Source organism: Pelodiscus sinensis, chromosome 9 (assembly GCF_052426305.1).
Source record: "Pelodiscus sinensis isolate ZL-2025 chromosome 9, ASM5242630v1, whole genome shotgun sequence".
Taxonomy (NCBI): domain Eukaryota; kingdom Metazoa; phylum Chordata; order Testudines; family Trionychidae; genus Pelodiscus; species Pelodiscus sinensis.
The window spans coordinates 61,575,236-61,590,444 of NC_143060.1; the positions used below are offsets into that span (position 1 = coordinate 61,575,236).

The window sequence follows — 15,209 nt, forward strand, 5'->3', positions numbered from 1 at the left end:
CAGTAGCAGAAAAGGAAGTAGATTTTAGGCCTCTCAATTCCCTGTCCCATAGTCTAACCTATAATGTATCCCAGACAGAACTGAGATGTTGAAAATGCAGGCACTGTTAAAGGAATACAAATACAAAAAGTATTTTCTCCAACTAATTTGAATACAAAATGCCTGTATCCTATAAAACTATGTATAATTAGAAATCACGTTACAGTTTCCTGAATATTAGCCTTCTCAATGACAAACTTAGGTTATATCTAAACTAGGGGTTGGGAGCATGTTTTCAGGGGACAAACTCTCACTATCTTTCATGAGCTAGCATGCTACAAACAGAAGGCAGGACAGGCTAGCTGTCCCAAGGATGTGCATTGGGTCTCTCAGAGACATACTCAGATGGCTAACCCATCCCATAGTTCATGTTGCTGCAGCTATATTCTAATTTTCACATGATAACTTGATGAAAGCTAGTGTGAGTTTCTTTCGCAGATGAGACTCACACCCCCCAACTCCAAGTGTAGATAATACCCTTATACTATGAAGGTGGCATAGATTGGACTGAATCTGATCTAGAGAAGAATATCAGGATATATGGTTAATTCATTAAATATTTGAAACACGTTTCACTTTTTTTTTTTTTTTTAAAATCGAAGCTATTGATAGTAAGTATTTGAAAGTCACTGCCTCCTCTCCATACTTGCTAGTACACAAGTTCAGGCTTCTGTATTTTAAGGACATTCCAGACACACATAGCACAAGCAACCAGTAACTTTTACTCAGTTCTGATTCATTCAATTCAATGAGCACTTGTCTGGAAAAAGACTTAAGGATTTGTCATTAACTGCCTGTGATGTCAACTGGAAAAAGGAAAACATGCAGTTTACTTTTGCAATTTCATTCATTCTGTTCTTCCCCTCCCCCAGGATTCCCAATGCCTGGTCTTCCAGTCCTTCTGGTGGTCCTCTCCATCTCTTCTATTGGACATTGTTCTCAGCTGCTTGATTGCCTTCTCCACAGCAGAGTTGGCTCTATTAATATAATTTTGTTTGTATTTCTGTAATGACCAAGGCCCAATCAAGACGGTGGAAACTCATAGAAAGGCATGGTCTTATTATCTCATTGTTTCCTTGTGTATGGTCTTCCCCATTTGTCTCCTCTTTATACTTAGGCTTGGTCTACACTATCTACTTATACTTCTATGTGGATTTTTCATACCCCAGAATGATGATGTTATACTGACTTAACTCCTGGTTCCAACAGCCCTATGTCAACAGGAGAAACTCTTCTATCAGCATAGGCAGCATCTTCTCTAAGTGCTACAGCAGTGCAGCTCCACTGTGTGGTTGTATCACAGCAGCACTATAAGTGGAGACAAGCCTAGACCATATAATCTTTTTGCAGCAGGAGTCCTTGTTCTGTTTTTGTATAGCACCTAGCATAAGAGAGTCCTACTCCAAGACTGGCACTACCAAAATACAAATAATAATTATTAATATTAATTATATGAATAATTTTCAGTCTAATTTACAGTCCCACTGGCCATTCCCCTTGATGGCTGAAAACTTCAGTCTCTTGTCTCTTCTCCTTCTGTGCAGCAGCAGCCCCTAGTGGAGGCTGTGGAGGCCTGTAGAGGCAGCTAGTCAAGATCATTTGCTGCAATGAAGAGTATAGATGACTATAAAACCAGCTGAAATTAAGAAGGAAAGTCAGAAGCATTATGTGACCAGCTAGTTGTTCATGGCCCAATAGCAATTTACACTTCAGTTTGATAACCATTTCACCATTACCAAAGACAGCAACAAGTACGTAGCAATAAGATATTTCAATGCCAGCAGCTAGAAAATATGACCAGCACCTGGATGCATTCCTTTTTCAGTCAAGTTTTGTAGTTAAATATTTATTAAAGTGTTTTTAAACATGCAGTGCACAGAACAGATAACATGTTCCACAGGAAGAATGAGATCTATTTTCAGTCTTAGGTAATGCACTTATTTTCCAGCAAATGTCTTGATCAGAATTAATTCCTCCTGCGTAAGTGAAAGTAATGTTGTCACGTTAACTAAAGCTCAAATTCAGGTTTTGTACAAAGCACGTTTCTGCTAATCCTACCAAAGGAATCTGTTCATTCATTAACTTTTTTGTGGTGCTCATCACATAGTACCAGAGTGTTTCACAAAGAGTGTCATTTTTACAACTTCCCTGTGTGAGGTGGAAGTGGTATTATCCCCATTTTGCAGATGGGGAAGTGAGGCACAGACATTAAGGTCAAAGGTGTCCACTAATTTTGGATGCTCAATTTGAGGCACCTAGGACCTGATTTTCAGAGTACTTTTCATTACATAGCACTTAAGATGCTCAAAGACAGATCTCGTTGACTTCAGCTGTAGCTGTGAATGCTCAGCACTTCTGAAAATCAAATTCCAGGTCTCTCATCAAGTACTGTACCCAGAAAATGAGGAGAACCTAATTAATGACCATCTGTTAGAGGTTTAGTTTAAGTGTCTTGCCTGACACAAAATCATGAGATAGGAAATGTGTGGAGAAGCAGGGCTAGAGTTCAGTTTTCTTGGCTAGCATTTGATTGTCTTTAACCATGAGACTATCCTTTCTTTTTCTGCAATCCCATTTGTCATTCATTACAGAACTTCCAGCTTCTGCAACAAATGAAGCAAGGGTCCTCTACAGATCCCCACAGCAGGTCCATTCCAGATACTGAATGAGGTGGAGATCACAGGGAAAAAATAATGTAATCATGCAAGTTAAAAGTGTATCTTGAAGTGTAAGTAAAAAAGGGTCAAACTGAAGTTGCACAGACAACTTTAATTCTACAATTTCTTAGCTTTTCAGTGCTTAACTCTGCAGCCTTAATAATGTTCTTGCAACAGCTTGTGTGTGCACTAGAAAATAACAGGACTTGTAAGGACAAGTGCTCTCCATTTTAATATAAAAGTGAATACATAAAATAAACACATTTAACACTGATTAATTTTTAACAGCGTGCTACCTTCAGGGCACTGCACCATAATTAAAACATGTAATAACTTGATAAAATTCTTTAAAAGATGAAACAGAGAAAGTCCAGTACAAATAGATTAAAAATAATAAATACAGGGGGAAAACTGATCATAATGAGTTCTTTTGAAATAAATAATCTTTAAAATACGATGGAGAGACTAACACTCATGTCAGGTGAAGGGGGGATTTAGAGGTGTATTACTACATTCTAGTGTTGGCTTGCATTTGTTGCCCTTCCACACAATACGTACAATCATCTTGTCTCATTAAAACAACATTGTTGAGTTAAAAGTAGATACTGCAGATTTGTGTGTTTTACTGATGTCAAATTAAAAAAAAGATTTTTTTAAAATTAATTGACTTCTCACCATTCGTGATGTTTGTTTCCACTTCTGCTTTTTTGTCAGCTTGGAACATGAAAATAGAATAGTCAATTTCACATTTGTTTATAATCAATTTCTGGTTCAGGTTCATACACTTTATCAGTGCTTGCAAGCACTTTAGAGAAAAGCTATTCCTTTAAAAAAATCATTTGAAAAAAATTAATGTAATGGCAATTAATAATTCTGACTTCAGGGCAGGGTTTGAATACTGTGCAGCAAATGAGGCTTATGGACATATATTGCACTATGAGAATGAAATATTGAATAGCTTCTCATTACATGTGCATTGTCTATGCCGTTCACTGGTGAAGGCAGGGGTCATGTGGCGAAAAAGTCCCTAATTAGATGATCATGTGCATATATGCGAGGACAACAGGTACACAGGCAATGTTAATTTTGCCTTCTCCTAGCTTCTGACAGTTTCACTGTGCAACCTTACTGTTGAGCTTTTTGTGTGTGTAATTTCCTAGATTTTTAGAAGGCAAGCTGAAAACTTGCAAATTCCATCATGTGGAATCATACTGCCACTAACACAGATCAGCAGCTGGGCTCAAACCTTTAGATATACCACAGAAGCCTCTTCCCTTTGAGCTAACAGATAACTGATAGCATCAGTAAGTTATCATTCTCTAGAGGGGCCAGCTCTAGAGGGAAAGAGACACACTTTGCCAGTGGACTCCACAGGTACTACTGGTAGCAGGGGAAAGGTGAGACCTAGGGACCTTGGGTTCCAGTCCAAATTCTGGAGGGGAGCATGTCTAGTTGGCACAGATTCTTCTGCCCCTTCAAACCTATCTCAGTCCTATCTCTTTCCCACATAGCACCTTGTCCCAGTCCCATTCTCCTCACCTAGCCAGTCGCACTTTTCAGCCCTCAGGCTTTCCAGTTCCAGTGTCCCTTCTGGACTCTACATCCCAGTCCTACCCCTCTGGACTCCTTGACAAGTCTTCCCCCACTAGCTCCTTACTCCCAGTCCCCTTTTACTCCCAGTCCCAATCCCCCCTGCCCGGTGTCTCCTTCCTTCCCCCATCCTCTCTCTGCATCTCCATTAGCTTTCAATCCCACTGTTCCTCCTGGGTTCTTTGACCTCTCACAGGCTCTCTCCCCTACCTCCTTATGGGAATCATTTTACCCAGCTACTCCCAGTTCTCTTGACTCAGAACTTGCAGAGATTCTAGCTGCTGAACTCCAGAAAGTCTCTACTGAGCATGTTTGAACTGATTTTTCAAAGGCTTATAAACCTGGCCAAATTCAGGTGGTGGATTTCCATAGGGAAGGCTAAAAGGCATATCCCTAACATGAAGGCAGTCCTGTCAAACTTCAAGTCCTTCCTCCAAAGCATGGGGTCACTACAGCTACTCAAGTGCATCAGAATTTTTCTACATAGGCAAAACAATGTATTTTTCCCTAGCCTTGTTTCCAGAAATACTTTGTACAATTTTGGCTGAAATTTTCTAAGGAAATTCAGTACAAGGCAGACATCCAGCATGGAAAATTGCAGCCCATATGGTTTAAGTTTGTCAAAACTGCAAACAACCAAACACAATCTTATAATGGAAAGTATAAGGCAACCTGAATAGGCTGGTGTTACCAGGGCCACCTTCAATATCTATGCCAGGTGTTAACTTTTTTGCAGTAGCGGTGGCCGACACTTTTTGCTGTTTGAACAAAACAGGGTATATAAGCACACACTTTCTAAATTCACGAATAATTTTAATGCAAGTAGGGCTGGTGGGGGGGCAGGCGGGAGCTGGTACACTCAGGAAGCAGGCTTTCAAGCTGGTTCTCCATGCATACCAGCTCCCACAGAGCTGCCTGCTCTCTCCCCTCCTCCTGCTGCTTCTCTATCAGCCGGCTCCCACCTGCACCCCTGCGTGTAGACATGTAACCTCTAAACATTTCAGATAGGATAGGTTACACGTATATACAGATAGGATGTTAAAAATCGTATATCAACTACATCCTACATTGAAGTTCAAGGACAGATAGACAACTCCAGTGCAAACTTTCTTACAATGAAGGTGGCATTCTGACGCTCACAAACTGCAGAATGTCCTTGGATGTGAATAACTAAGTCAAAATACTCTGAACAGGGGTTCTCCAAGTCAGTAACAGCTGCTTCATTAACAGCGAACTGATGGAAAAAAAATATGTTTAAGATCTCATTCATATCAGTAAACGTTCACGTAAACTTATACCCAATACAGTTTAAAAACAAAAGATCTGAAAGATCAGTCCTCCAACTTCAGAGATCAAATTTTCAGGCTCTCTGTTGCTTCTAGAACAATTAATGATATCACAATTTAGTAAGCTTTTTCATTGCTGTACCGAAGTTATCATAAAAAAATCTCCAACAGAGTCCTGAAGTCACAGCAATTTCAAATCCTGTCAGCTCTCATAATTAGATTTAGGAGTTAAGTTACAGGGTAGCAAATTATAGAGTATGAGAAATCAATTTAAACACAATGCAATGTATTCTTGGTATCTTCAATCTCACCTGATTGCGTCATGGATAAAGATTCATCAGACCAACTGTGTGATACTTGATGGGATTTCACAGGTAAATGCAACTGCACTCCAATTCTGTAGCTTCCTTTAGTGGAATCCTGCTTTGATACAGATGTACTGCTTTTGGAAGGAGACTATTCAAAGACAAAAGGAAAAATAAGTATCTACTTGTGAAGCTCAATTTAACAGTATGAGATCACTGTCACAACTGGAGTTAATTACAAGGAAGAAAGGCATTCTCTAGTCATTAATCTTTAGCAATAGAAAATAGCTAACTACTTATCCAAATACATTAACAAAAGCATTATCATTCTCAGTGTATTATGTTTCAGAACAAAACTACCTAACGTAGCAAAAGCTGACATCTATCTTGATCCTGGGCCTCAGTAATTCTGCCTTACATGGACTAGTTTATTGTTGTTCAAGAAACCTTGTGTTCTTCTGATTACAATATGTTTAATGTATTTGTTTATGCAATTTCACTTTCATAAAAACTGTTGCCAAGCATACCTGATAAACTAAAAAAACAAACAAACAAAAAAAACCCCCATTTCTCAATATGAGGAATTATAAGGCATTGCCCCTCCTAAATCAATCACCACAACACAGACTCACTAACAGCCAGGCAAAATTTCTCTTAAGGGCAGATTCTCTTCCAGAAACCTGCTTACCACACCACAGTATGCTTGCCACAGGCCTTTTACCCAGACAGAATACAAACTTTGGCACGCTAGATGTTATATTGCACTAGCTCTTCAGCTGCATGTTCTAAACAGACTTTGCCAGAGAAAAAAGGGTTTATAAAACTCAATACAAGTCTAGATGAACAGTGTCTCCACAGACAGTGAATGACAGCATTTTTAGCCTCATAGCTTCATCCAGGTATAAAGCTGGGAGAACAAGAATTAGCATGATGCAAGCAGACATAATACTTGAAACACAGCCGAAAGCCAGAATTACCTAGCAAGCTGGCATTATATGTTGAAATCTGCAAGACTATGTAGGAGTCCTGACGCTATGGTATATCCCCAAAGACTTCATAATTAATTACTCAAATCAAAATCAAAGTATTAGCTGCCTATGACTAACATAAATGTAACAAACTATCTTTCAAACTAGTCATTCTGGTATCCTCAGCTAGCATTCCACTGATTATGCTGCGCAGCCCTACAGAAAAATTCAAAATCTCTTTTAATGCTGCACACAAGTTTACAATACTTGACTCCATTCCCCCCCTTTTTTGCTCAAGATTTTAAAGAAAGTATGCATCTGCAAAATTTATTGACACCCTCAGACATAGCATCACAGGTACAAAACCATTTAATCTCTGTGTAGAAAGCTTTAAATGGTTACTAGGAAGCTTATTCTCCAATTTGGTTCTTTACCAGTACTAGAACATGCAAGAGTAAAGGATAAAGTTCACTCACAAGTTTGCCTGGTGAGGTAGAAGACTCTAGTTCCTGTGAATAAACCATTTCTTCAGTAAGTGTAATATGATCTGGGTTTACTGGCGGCCTTTGGTCCACAGCTGCTGATGGGCCAGTTTCACCAGCTGGACTGCCTAGTTCTTCTGGAACAGAGCTTTCACTATTTAGATGAGAATAGGAAAGCACTGGAGACTCCTCTTCACTGGCTGTTTCTGAAATGAATAGTGGAGGGAAAAAGAGAACACACAATATAGTCAGCCAAGCAAGAACTTACACTACTCCATCATCTAAGGTAGTTTTGATTATTGCATTCGATCAAACAGAATATTAACTTACAAGTATGTCAGTCACAAGCTGTGTTTAAATGACAGTGTGTATAGTAAAGAGACAAGGTGCGTGAGGTAATATTTGCACCAACTTCTGTGGTAAAAGACAAATTTTCAAGTTTACATCAAGCTCTTCTTCAGGCTAGATTTTACAGTTTTATTTCACATTATATGGCATTGTATTGTTCAACAAGGACATATTTAATTGAGGAACTTCAATAAAACAAAATGCCAAATGTTAGCAGTGGTTGCTGTATGCCTAAAACAAAGGGATTTCAGCATATTCTAAATTACCAACTCTGTGGCTCTTAATGAAAATCTTTCAACAACCTCCCAATAGAGGCTCCTTTATTCCAATACACCTTTAATAATCACTGAGATGGTGAAGCCAACTGCTAGAGGCTCATGTTGGAGCATGGAATCTGCCTATCAAAATAATTCTTTGTCTCTCAATAATATTGCATAGTGAGCTGTCACTGTCTGAAAACCAAATCCTGAGTTCAAAATTCTATGCTTTTCCTGAAACAACTGTGGACAAACCTGAACAGGGGAAGCAGTAGGAAAATCCTTCATGCACTTTCAGAAGTTATAATTTAATCAACTCTTGGCAGATGACAGACAGAATCATGAAATCAGGACCACGCTATAAACATTCCAGTTTTCTAACTATTAAAGGATATAGAGTACTACTGAAAAAACCTTGGAAAAGTCAATATTGGGGCAGAGTTTAGGGAAAGAATTCCCCTTACTCCATTCCCCAAGTTGACTGTGCTCCCATCCTGGTTAGTTGATAAAAATAGTGATAAGACTACAAATACATTTAATTTTTGCATTCAACACATTGGGGGTTTTGTTCACTAGAACTCTGTATTTCACCATTCTTCTTCAACTGTCACACAGCTATGTGAAGCTCAAGTGGGATTTTTCAATGACATGACTGAAACTGACCATAACTCTGAACTGCCTCAGATTCAAAAGATGTGCTTTATTTTGGTGAGAGGAAAAAGGAAAATTGAGATGCTCTGGGACAAACTTTGAAGATACCAGTATTTTCTTCACTTTGACTCCTTGCCTTCTATACCTCATGCAGAAGTTACAAACTGCCATAGGAATGCTGAACAAGACTCATTTTGGGAGCTGCATCAAAACAAGTTGATTTTGCATACAGAAGTCCCTTTTGTACAAATGGTATCCCAAAATACTTCTGTCATGTCTAGTTGAAGAGCTAACGAAGATAAAGGCAGGGAAGCAAAATAGTTTTTCATTGACCTGAAATGCAGATTGCGAGAAAACAGAAATGTCATGCGGATGGCAGGAATCACAATAGTAGTTGGGTGGTTAGTAGGAAGATAGAAGAGGACAGTACTGAAATGGAAAGGGGATTTAAGAGAGAATGTCCGTGAGGCAGGTTAGCCAAAAAACCACAGTATTTGTGTTTTTAAAAGAAAAGAAAATGTAAACAGGATCCTGAAACATATGAATGATGTGACAACACTTCTTTGTACATGAGATGACAAGCAGTGAACAGTGACAATGTGCAAATACTGAGAGCTGACTTGGAGCCAACAGAGTTGCAGCAGTCAAGGCAAAATGATAAAGGTGTGGATTAGAAGAAGATACAAATAGAACCATTGACACATCTGGATAAAGCTGCAGAGGAGGTCTCAGGTATACTTCAAGCTATAACAGGTAGAATATAAAGAAGGGCACAGAGTCAAAGATGTCACCAAGATAAGGCCAACAGCTCTGAGTTGAGGAGATGCAGAGGTGCCTAAGAAAGCTCTTTTTGTAAAAGAGAAACAATTCTATCAGAGGTATTTAGTTCTGGAAAGTTGAATCAATGCAACATATTTATTTGGTCACTGCAAGAAGTGAGGGTGAACAAAGTCATTAAAGACATACAGTTGAATATCAGCATAAAAACGGTAGCTAAGGTTAAAGATAATGATAAGCGATAGAAGATAATAAAGAGCAGAGGACAGAACACAATTCTGTGTCCAAAGAGGAACAACTACCCCCATACATGAAGAAAATACAAAAAACGAGCTTACCAGAGGCTAATAGTTAATGATATGCTATGTTCTGATCAAGTCATTATTTGCACTGAATCACTCTTTGAACAGTCCATGGAATTACCTTTGGATTCAGTCCTCTGGTCTCCTAGTTCCTTCTTGGCTGTTTTTGTTTTGAGTCTCTCTTTGTCCCAAGCAGCTAAGGCTTGTTTCTCTATCCGACGTATCTCTGCTTCTTCTGCATCTAGACGGCGCTTCCACTCCAGCAGTTCTTCAGCATGTTGTCGCCGCTGCATCAGCTTCTGTTCTCGCTTAGTCAAGAACCTGATAAACATATCAGAAAACAATGGGAAAACAGTCTACCACAGCCAAAAAACCCAATGGCACAATGCTCTTATCATGAAATATAGGCTTGTATAAATAAAAGTTTTTTCTAGGACGTCAATGTTATGCAACATGCGTAGCTTTCCAGTAAATAAATTTTTAAAAAGCTATATAATAAAAGGAGGCAAGTAACTCATTATTACTACTCTGTAGGACTTAATGCTGTTCCCTGACAAATTATGTAGAACAGCACAGAAAAAAAATCAGAAGCCCTTGGACAGAGAACATATCTTCCAATTCACATCTTTCTATACATTTCCTTTCTAGACTTTAATGTAAAAACTATGATGGCAAATTCCTAATGGACCCAAAGGCCCACCATTTTGGATGTTTAAATGCTTGCCCCCTCCAAGAGGTTCAAGCTTGACACTGTATCGGGCCCACTGAGCAGAAAGTCAACAAAGAGACAAAGTTCTGGTCACTTAGGATAACTCTGAGGCTATGATACAGTGTAAGTTTTGAGGATTTTAAGTAGTTATACACAGAAGCGTGAATCACTAGTAACTAATTTGAATAGACTGTCTGTAGTGGTCCCCACTCCTGGGCATGCAAAAAGGCTGTTGACATTAAGTCAGAATCCTCTAGAAAACAGTGACTATTTGGATCATGAGCATTCTTTTTTCATGGATCCCAACAGTCTCCCAACTGTCCTCGGTGGTATAGAAGATAATGCAACCCTAAATGTCAAGTTCCTTCAAAATCCACAAGCAGCCATAAGAAGAGAGCATATGGTTCCATACTGACAATCCACTTGAAGAATGATAGGTACAGATAAGCAACACTTCATTCTCCTTTTCATATTGTCTGCATGAATCCCTGCTCTTGGAAATGGTGTCTTACATTCCTTCTTCCTTCTGAGATAACTACACGGAAGCTCACAAATAAGAATTAGATTTTCTGATATATGAAGATATATTTACAGGAGCCATCAGACATCCAGAGTGTGCCCCTGCTTCTCTTTTCCTGCACTGAGAAAAGGCAGTTGAAGGAAGATGCAACTATATCTTGGGCTCTGTGAAATACTGACCACCTTTGAAGGGAATGTATTCCTCTTCCATACTCAGTATCGTTTTATTCTTTGGAACATGTTTCTAATTCACATATAAACTACTCTGAATCTCTGATGCTCTGCGTGGAGATGTGAATGGAATAATGAAACACACAAAGACTAAAGCAGTATAGAGAAACTTAGTTTAATAGTTCAAAGGGATGGGAAATGAGGGGTTTTAAAATTAAATTGAGACCCCATGTCAGCCATATTAACCTCTTTGGAGGTCTGCACATCTTCAGTACTTTGAAAATATTATGCTATAATATATATATATATATATATATATATATATATATATATATATATATATATATATATATATATATATATATGATACGATTCATGTTGATCGCCTACATCTCCATCTGGCAGCAAATAACTTAATGTAGGGCCTATGTACATACCTTTACAGTCCCCCGTTCAAAACCCCTAGATAAGGCATCCTGAGGGAACTGTAACTGACAGTACTTGGATCACTATGGGATCCACATTTGTCATAGCCATTCTAGTTAGTCAAGCAGATCCCTGACCCAGACACTTTTACAGAGACCAACTAGACGACAATGATCTCTTCAATAACTACCTCTGTCTTGCTTCATTCAGCAGCCATGCTGATAGGTTTCAAATTCCCCGTCCTTTGTGGCTGACTGGATTCCAGAAGCACACGTCCAGATATCATAACAATAAAAAGTTAGTTTGATAAATGTGTGAGCAGTGAAAAACAGAGTCTCTTCTTTCAGTGGGATGCCAGAATATTTCCAGATCAGCATATATTTCCTGGACACTATAATTGGCTTAGATAATGGACTCCTACAAATGACTATACACAAGAAACCCACCGATAACCACAGTGACCACCACAGATTCAGCAACCATTCCAGACATACCAAATAATCTGTTATTTACAGCTAAGCACTCGGATATCACATAATTTACTCCGAAGAGAAAGTCCAGTATGCATACCTAAACACATTTAAAACAACCTTCACTATGTAAGGACACTCCATCAGAGAAACAAATGACACCATGGAAAGGGTTGCCCAAATACATTGAGAGAACCTGTTTCAATACAGGAAAGAGAAACCTATTGGTCGCACATTCCTAGTTGTTACTTACCACCCCCATACAGGTTTTCAAACAATTGCAACCCACATTTGATAGGGACCACATCCCAGAAGAAATTGTTCCTGAACTCCCTCTTCTGGCCTTCAAACATTGTCCCAATGTCACCCAGCACATCATCAGAAACATACACCTCACAACCAATCAACAGCAACTCAAAGTAGCACCAGGCCCTACACAAATAAGATGCAAAACCTTCAGACATATGCTATGATGATCAACTATCCCTTATAGTACACCTATCCACTGCTATGATGATCAAATACCCCTCATAGTACACCTTTCAAGATTCCTGAGTTCCTCATATGTTTATCACATGTGGTGTACCTTATCCAGTAAATCAAATGCCACATAAACAACTAAATGGGTGAAATGAGAAATCATTGCACTCTTGAATGAGCTGAGATAGAAAAATGATAGAAGATTAAAATATATCAGCCATGGGCCATCACTCCAAAGGTGATTTTTCAGTACCTGTCCTCAAAGGAAACCAGCACACCACCTTCAAAAGACAAGCATGGAAACTTAAATTCCTAGCTCTGCTAGATACCAAAAACAATGCACTTAATATGGACACTGATTTTATGACTCATTGCAAGAATTTATGGTAACTTTAGGAAGTTTCAGGAGTTACTGAGCAGAATGGCAGAGGAGCTATATATTTAAATCTGAGTAATTCATGGAACGTCATCTTGTTTACGGTCATTCAGCTCCAGCAGAAGATAGCAACCATCCCCTTATTCCTTCTGAGAACCTCTTGACTATCACCCACCTCTGTCCCACAGACATTTAACCCTGTTAGTAATCTCTGAACCCCAGCACATTCCTTGTGGCAGTTAAAAAGAAAACAAAGAGGCAATTCATTGCTAAGTCACTGCAATGACTACTAAATGAATCAGGCCACATAAGATGCATGCTTTGCCTCCTTTTGATCTTCAGGCACAACTAAGCTGCCTTCTTTTTTAACTATTTTGGAAGCCGATCCATTAATCAGAGAAGTCTGTTCCAAGACAAGAAACTGTACTGTTCCAATATCACTTGATGAATCCTCATTCTCTTCTGAGAGAAAAAGGGTTTTGACCTTCAATCTTAACTTCAATCTTCAATCTTGTGAAGTCCAAGACTATAACAGGGTTAAAAAAAAAGAGAGCTAGATAAATCCATGGAGTATAGATCCATCAATGGCTGTTAGCCAGGATGGGCAGGAATGGTGTCCCTTAATTTTTGTTTGTCAGAAGCTGGAAATGGGTGACAGGAGATGGATCATTTGATGATGATTACCTGCTCTATTCATTCTCTCTGGGGTACCTGGCATTGGCCACTACTGGAAGACAAGATACTGGGATAGCTGGACCTTTGGTCTGACCCAATATGGCCAGTCTTAGACATTCTTATGTTAATTTATAGTGGCAAGAGAGGAATGGGTAGAAACTGAAGTTCCTTTTACAACCCAGAGGGTTCAGTGTTCATACCACAAAAGAATATGCATACAACCTCAGTATCTTCTATATTCTAGAGTGTTCCAATGTAACGCCAGGTCTGTACATGCATCCTAACAGAGTAGGGATCTCTACAGAAAATAATCCAATGTAAACTGTAATATTTACTAGGTAAGAAGCTTTTTGGTATTTTTGGCAGTGAGGTGAAAGGAAGACAAAGGCATTCAGTCTACACAATTACTAGTTTCAAAGGCTAGCTGTGCTAATGCTTTATTTTTTAAACTTATCAGTTCCAAAAGGTTAATAGAAATCACTTAATAAGGAAAACTTATTTGTGCAGTTTAAAGGTTAAATGCGGTGCAATAACTAAATATCGGAGGGATAGCCATGTTAGTTTGTATCTGCAAAAATAATGCAGCCCTATGGCACCTTAAAAACTAACAGATTTATTTAGGCATAAAATTTCATCAGCAAAAACCCATCTGATGAAATGAGTCTTTGCCCATGAAAGCTTATGTCCAAATAAATCTGTTAGTCTTTAAGGTGTCACAGGACTCCTCGTTGTACTAACTAAATAGAAGCTGAGATGTACAGATTTTAAGTCCAGAGCTGGATAAAGTTTCCAATTACTGCTCCATTGGAGTAGGTCAATAATAGGCAGTCCATTTTATGTTCTTACCATTCAGGAAATGATATTTGGAATAGCAGATTAATTTGGAAATGGTGAAGAAAATCTGTTGGAATTCTACTCTGATGAGGAGACTCCTGGCTGTTTAGGAATGAACAGAGCATGCTCTATCAAAGAGTCTACCACTGAAAAAGGTGCAGTTACCTGACCAATTGGTTGTAGATATACAGCTGGAATTTGGGATGGAGGTTGGGAAAACAGACACTGAGAGAGGCCCAGTGGTGAGACGTAAAGACAGAGAAGAAGTAGTGAACAGGAGAGCAGTGTCTACAAAATAAGGAGGAAGAGTTTAAAACCAAGATATCAAAAAGACAGAAAGATCAAGAAAAGAGAGCAGCTAATAAAGAATTTTAAGAATAAATTACCATTACACGTATTATGTCATCTCGTTTTAAACAGAAAAAACTGGATGTTATCACTTCAAAGGCAACAGAACATAACTACCTACACTTATATGCATAACATGTAAAAGTTTAATGGGTCAATTAAAAGCTGCTTTTCATATTGTGAGGTAGGTTAATTTCCCCCCTACATGTTGGTAGCAATTTTGTTGCTTTTTTACAAGCTTCCATTTGCAGTTCTGTCCACACACATAAATTCAGTGTATTTAGCACCTCCTGCTATTCCAGTCCTCAGTAGAGGACTTTATTGTTTTTTGATGTGGTCAATGGTACTAGTATGGCCCCCCCCACACACACACACACAAAACAAAAACACACCACCACTTTTTCATTACAGGTTGAACCTCTCTAGTTCAGCACCTTTGGGACCTGACCAGTGCCGAGCCAGAGAATTTGCCAAACCATAGGAGGTCAATATTGTCTAGTAGGGATGTTAGAGTGTAACCAACCATTTAACTGGTATGC

General features: G+C 38.8%; 1 protein-coding gene across 8 annotated transcripts in view; it reads right to left on the bottom strand.

Moving 5' to 3' along the window:
* CEP350 (centrosomal protein 350) overlaps positions 1–15,209 on the bottom strand; it is a 110,007-nt gene that overhangs the window by 21,423 nt on the left and 73,375 nt on the right. For 7 of the 8 annotated variants that reach the window (XM_075936824.2, XM_075936823.2, XM_075936825.2 and 4 more), the window contains 4 exons: positions 14,488–14,610; positions 9,784–9,983; positions 7,322–7,533; positions 5,884–6,028 (listed from right to left, as the gene is read on the bottom strand). In XM_075936824.2, coding sequence (XP_075792939.2) covers positions 5,884–6,028; positions 7,322–7,533; positions 9,784–9,983; positions 14,488–14,610 — 680 coding nt within the window. The remainder of the gene's footprint in view (positions 1–5,883; positions 6,029–7,321; positions 7,534–9,783; positions 9,984–14,487; positions 14,611–15,209) is intronic. The other variant, XM_075936826.2, reaches the window with a different exon arrangement.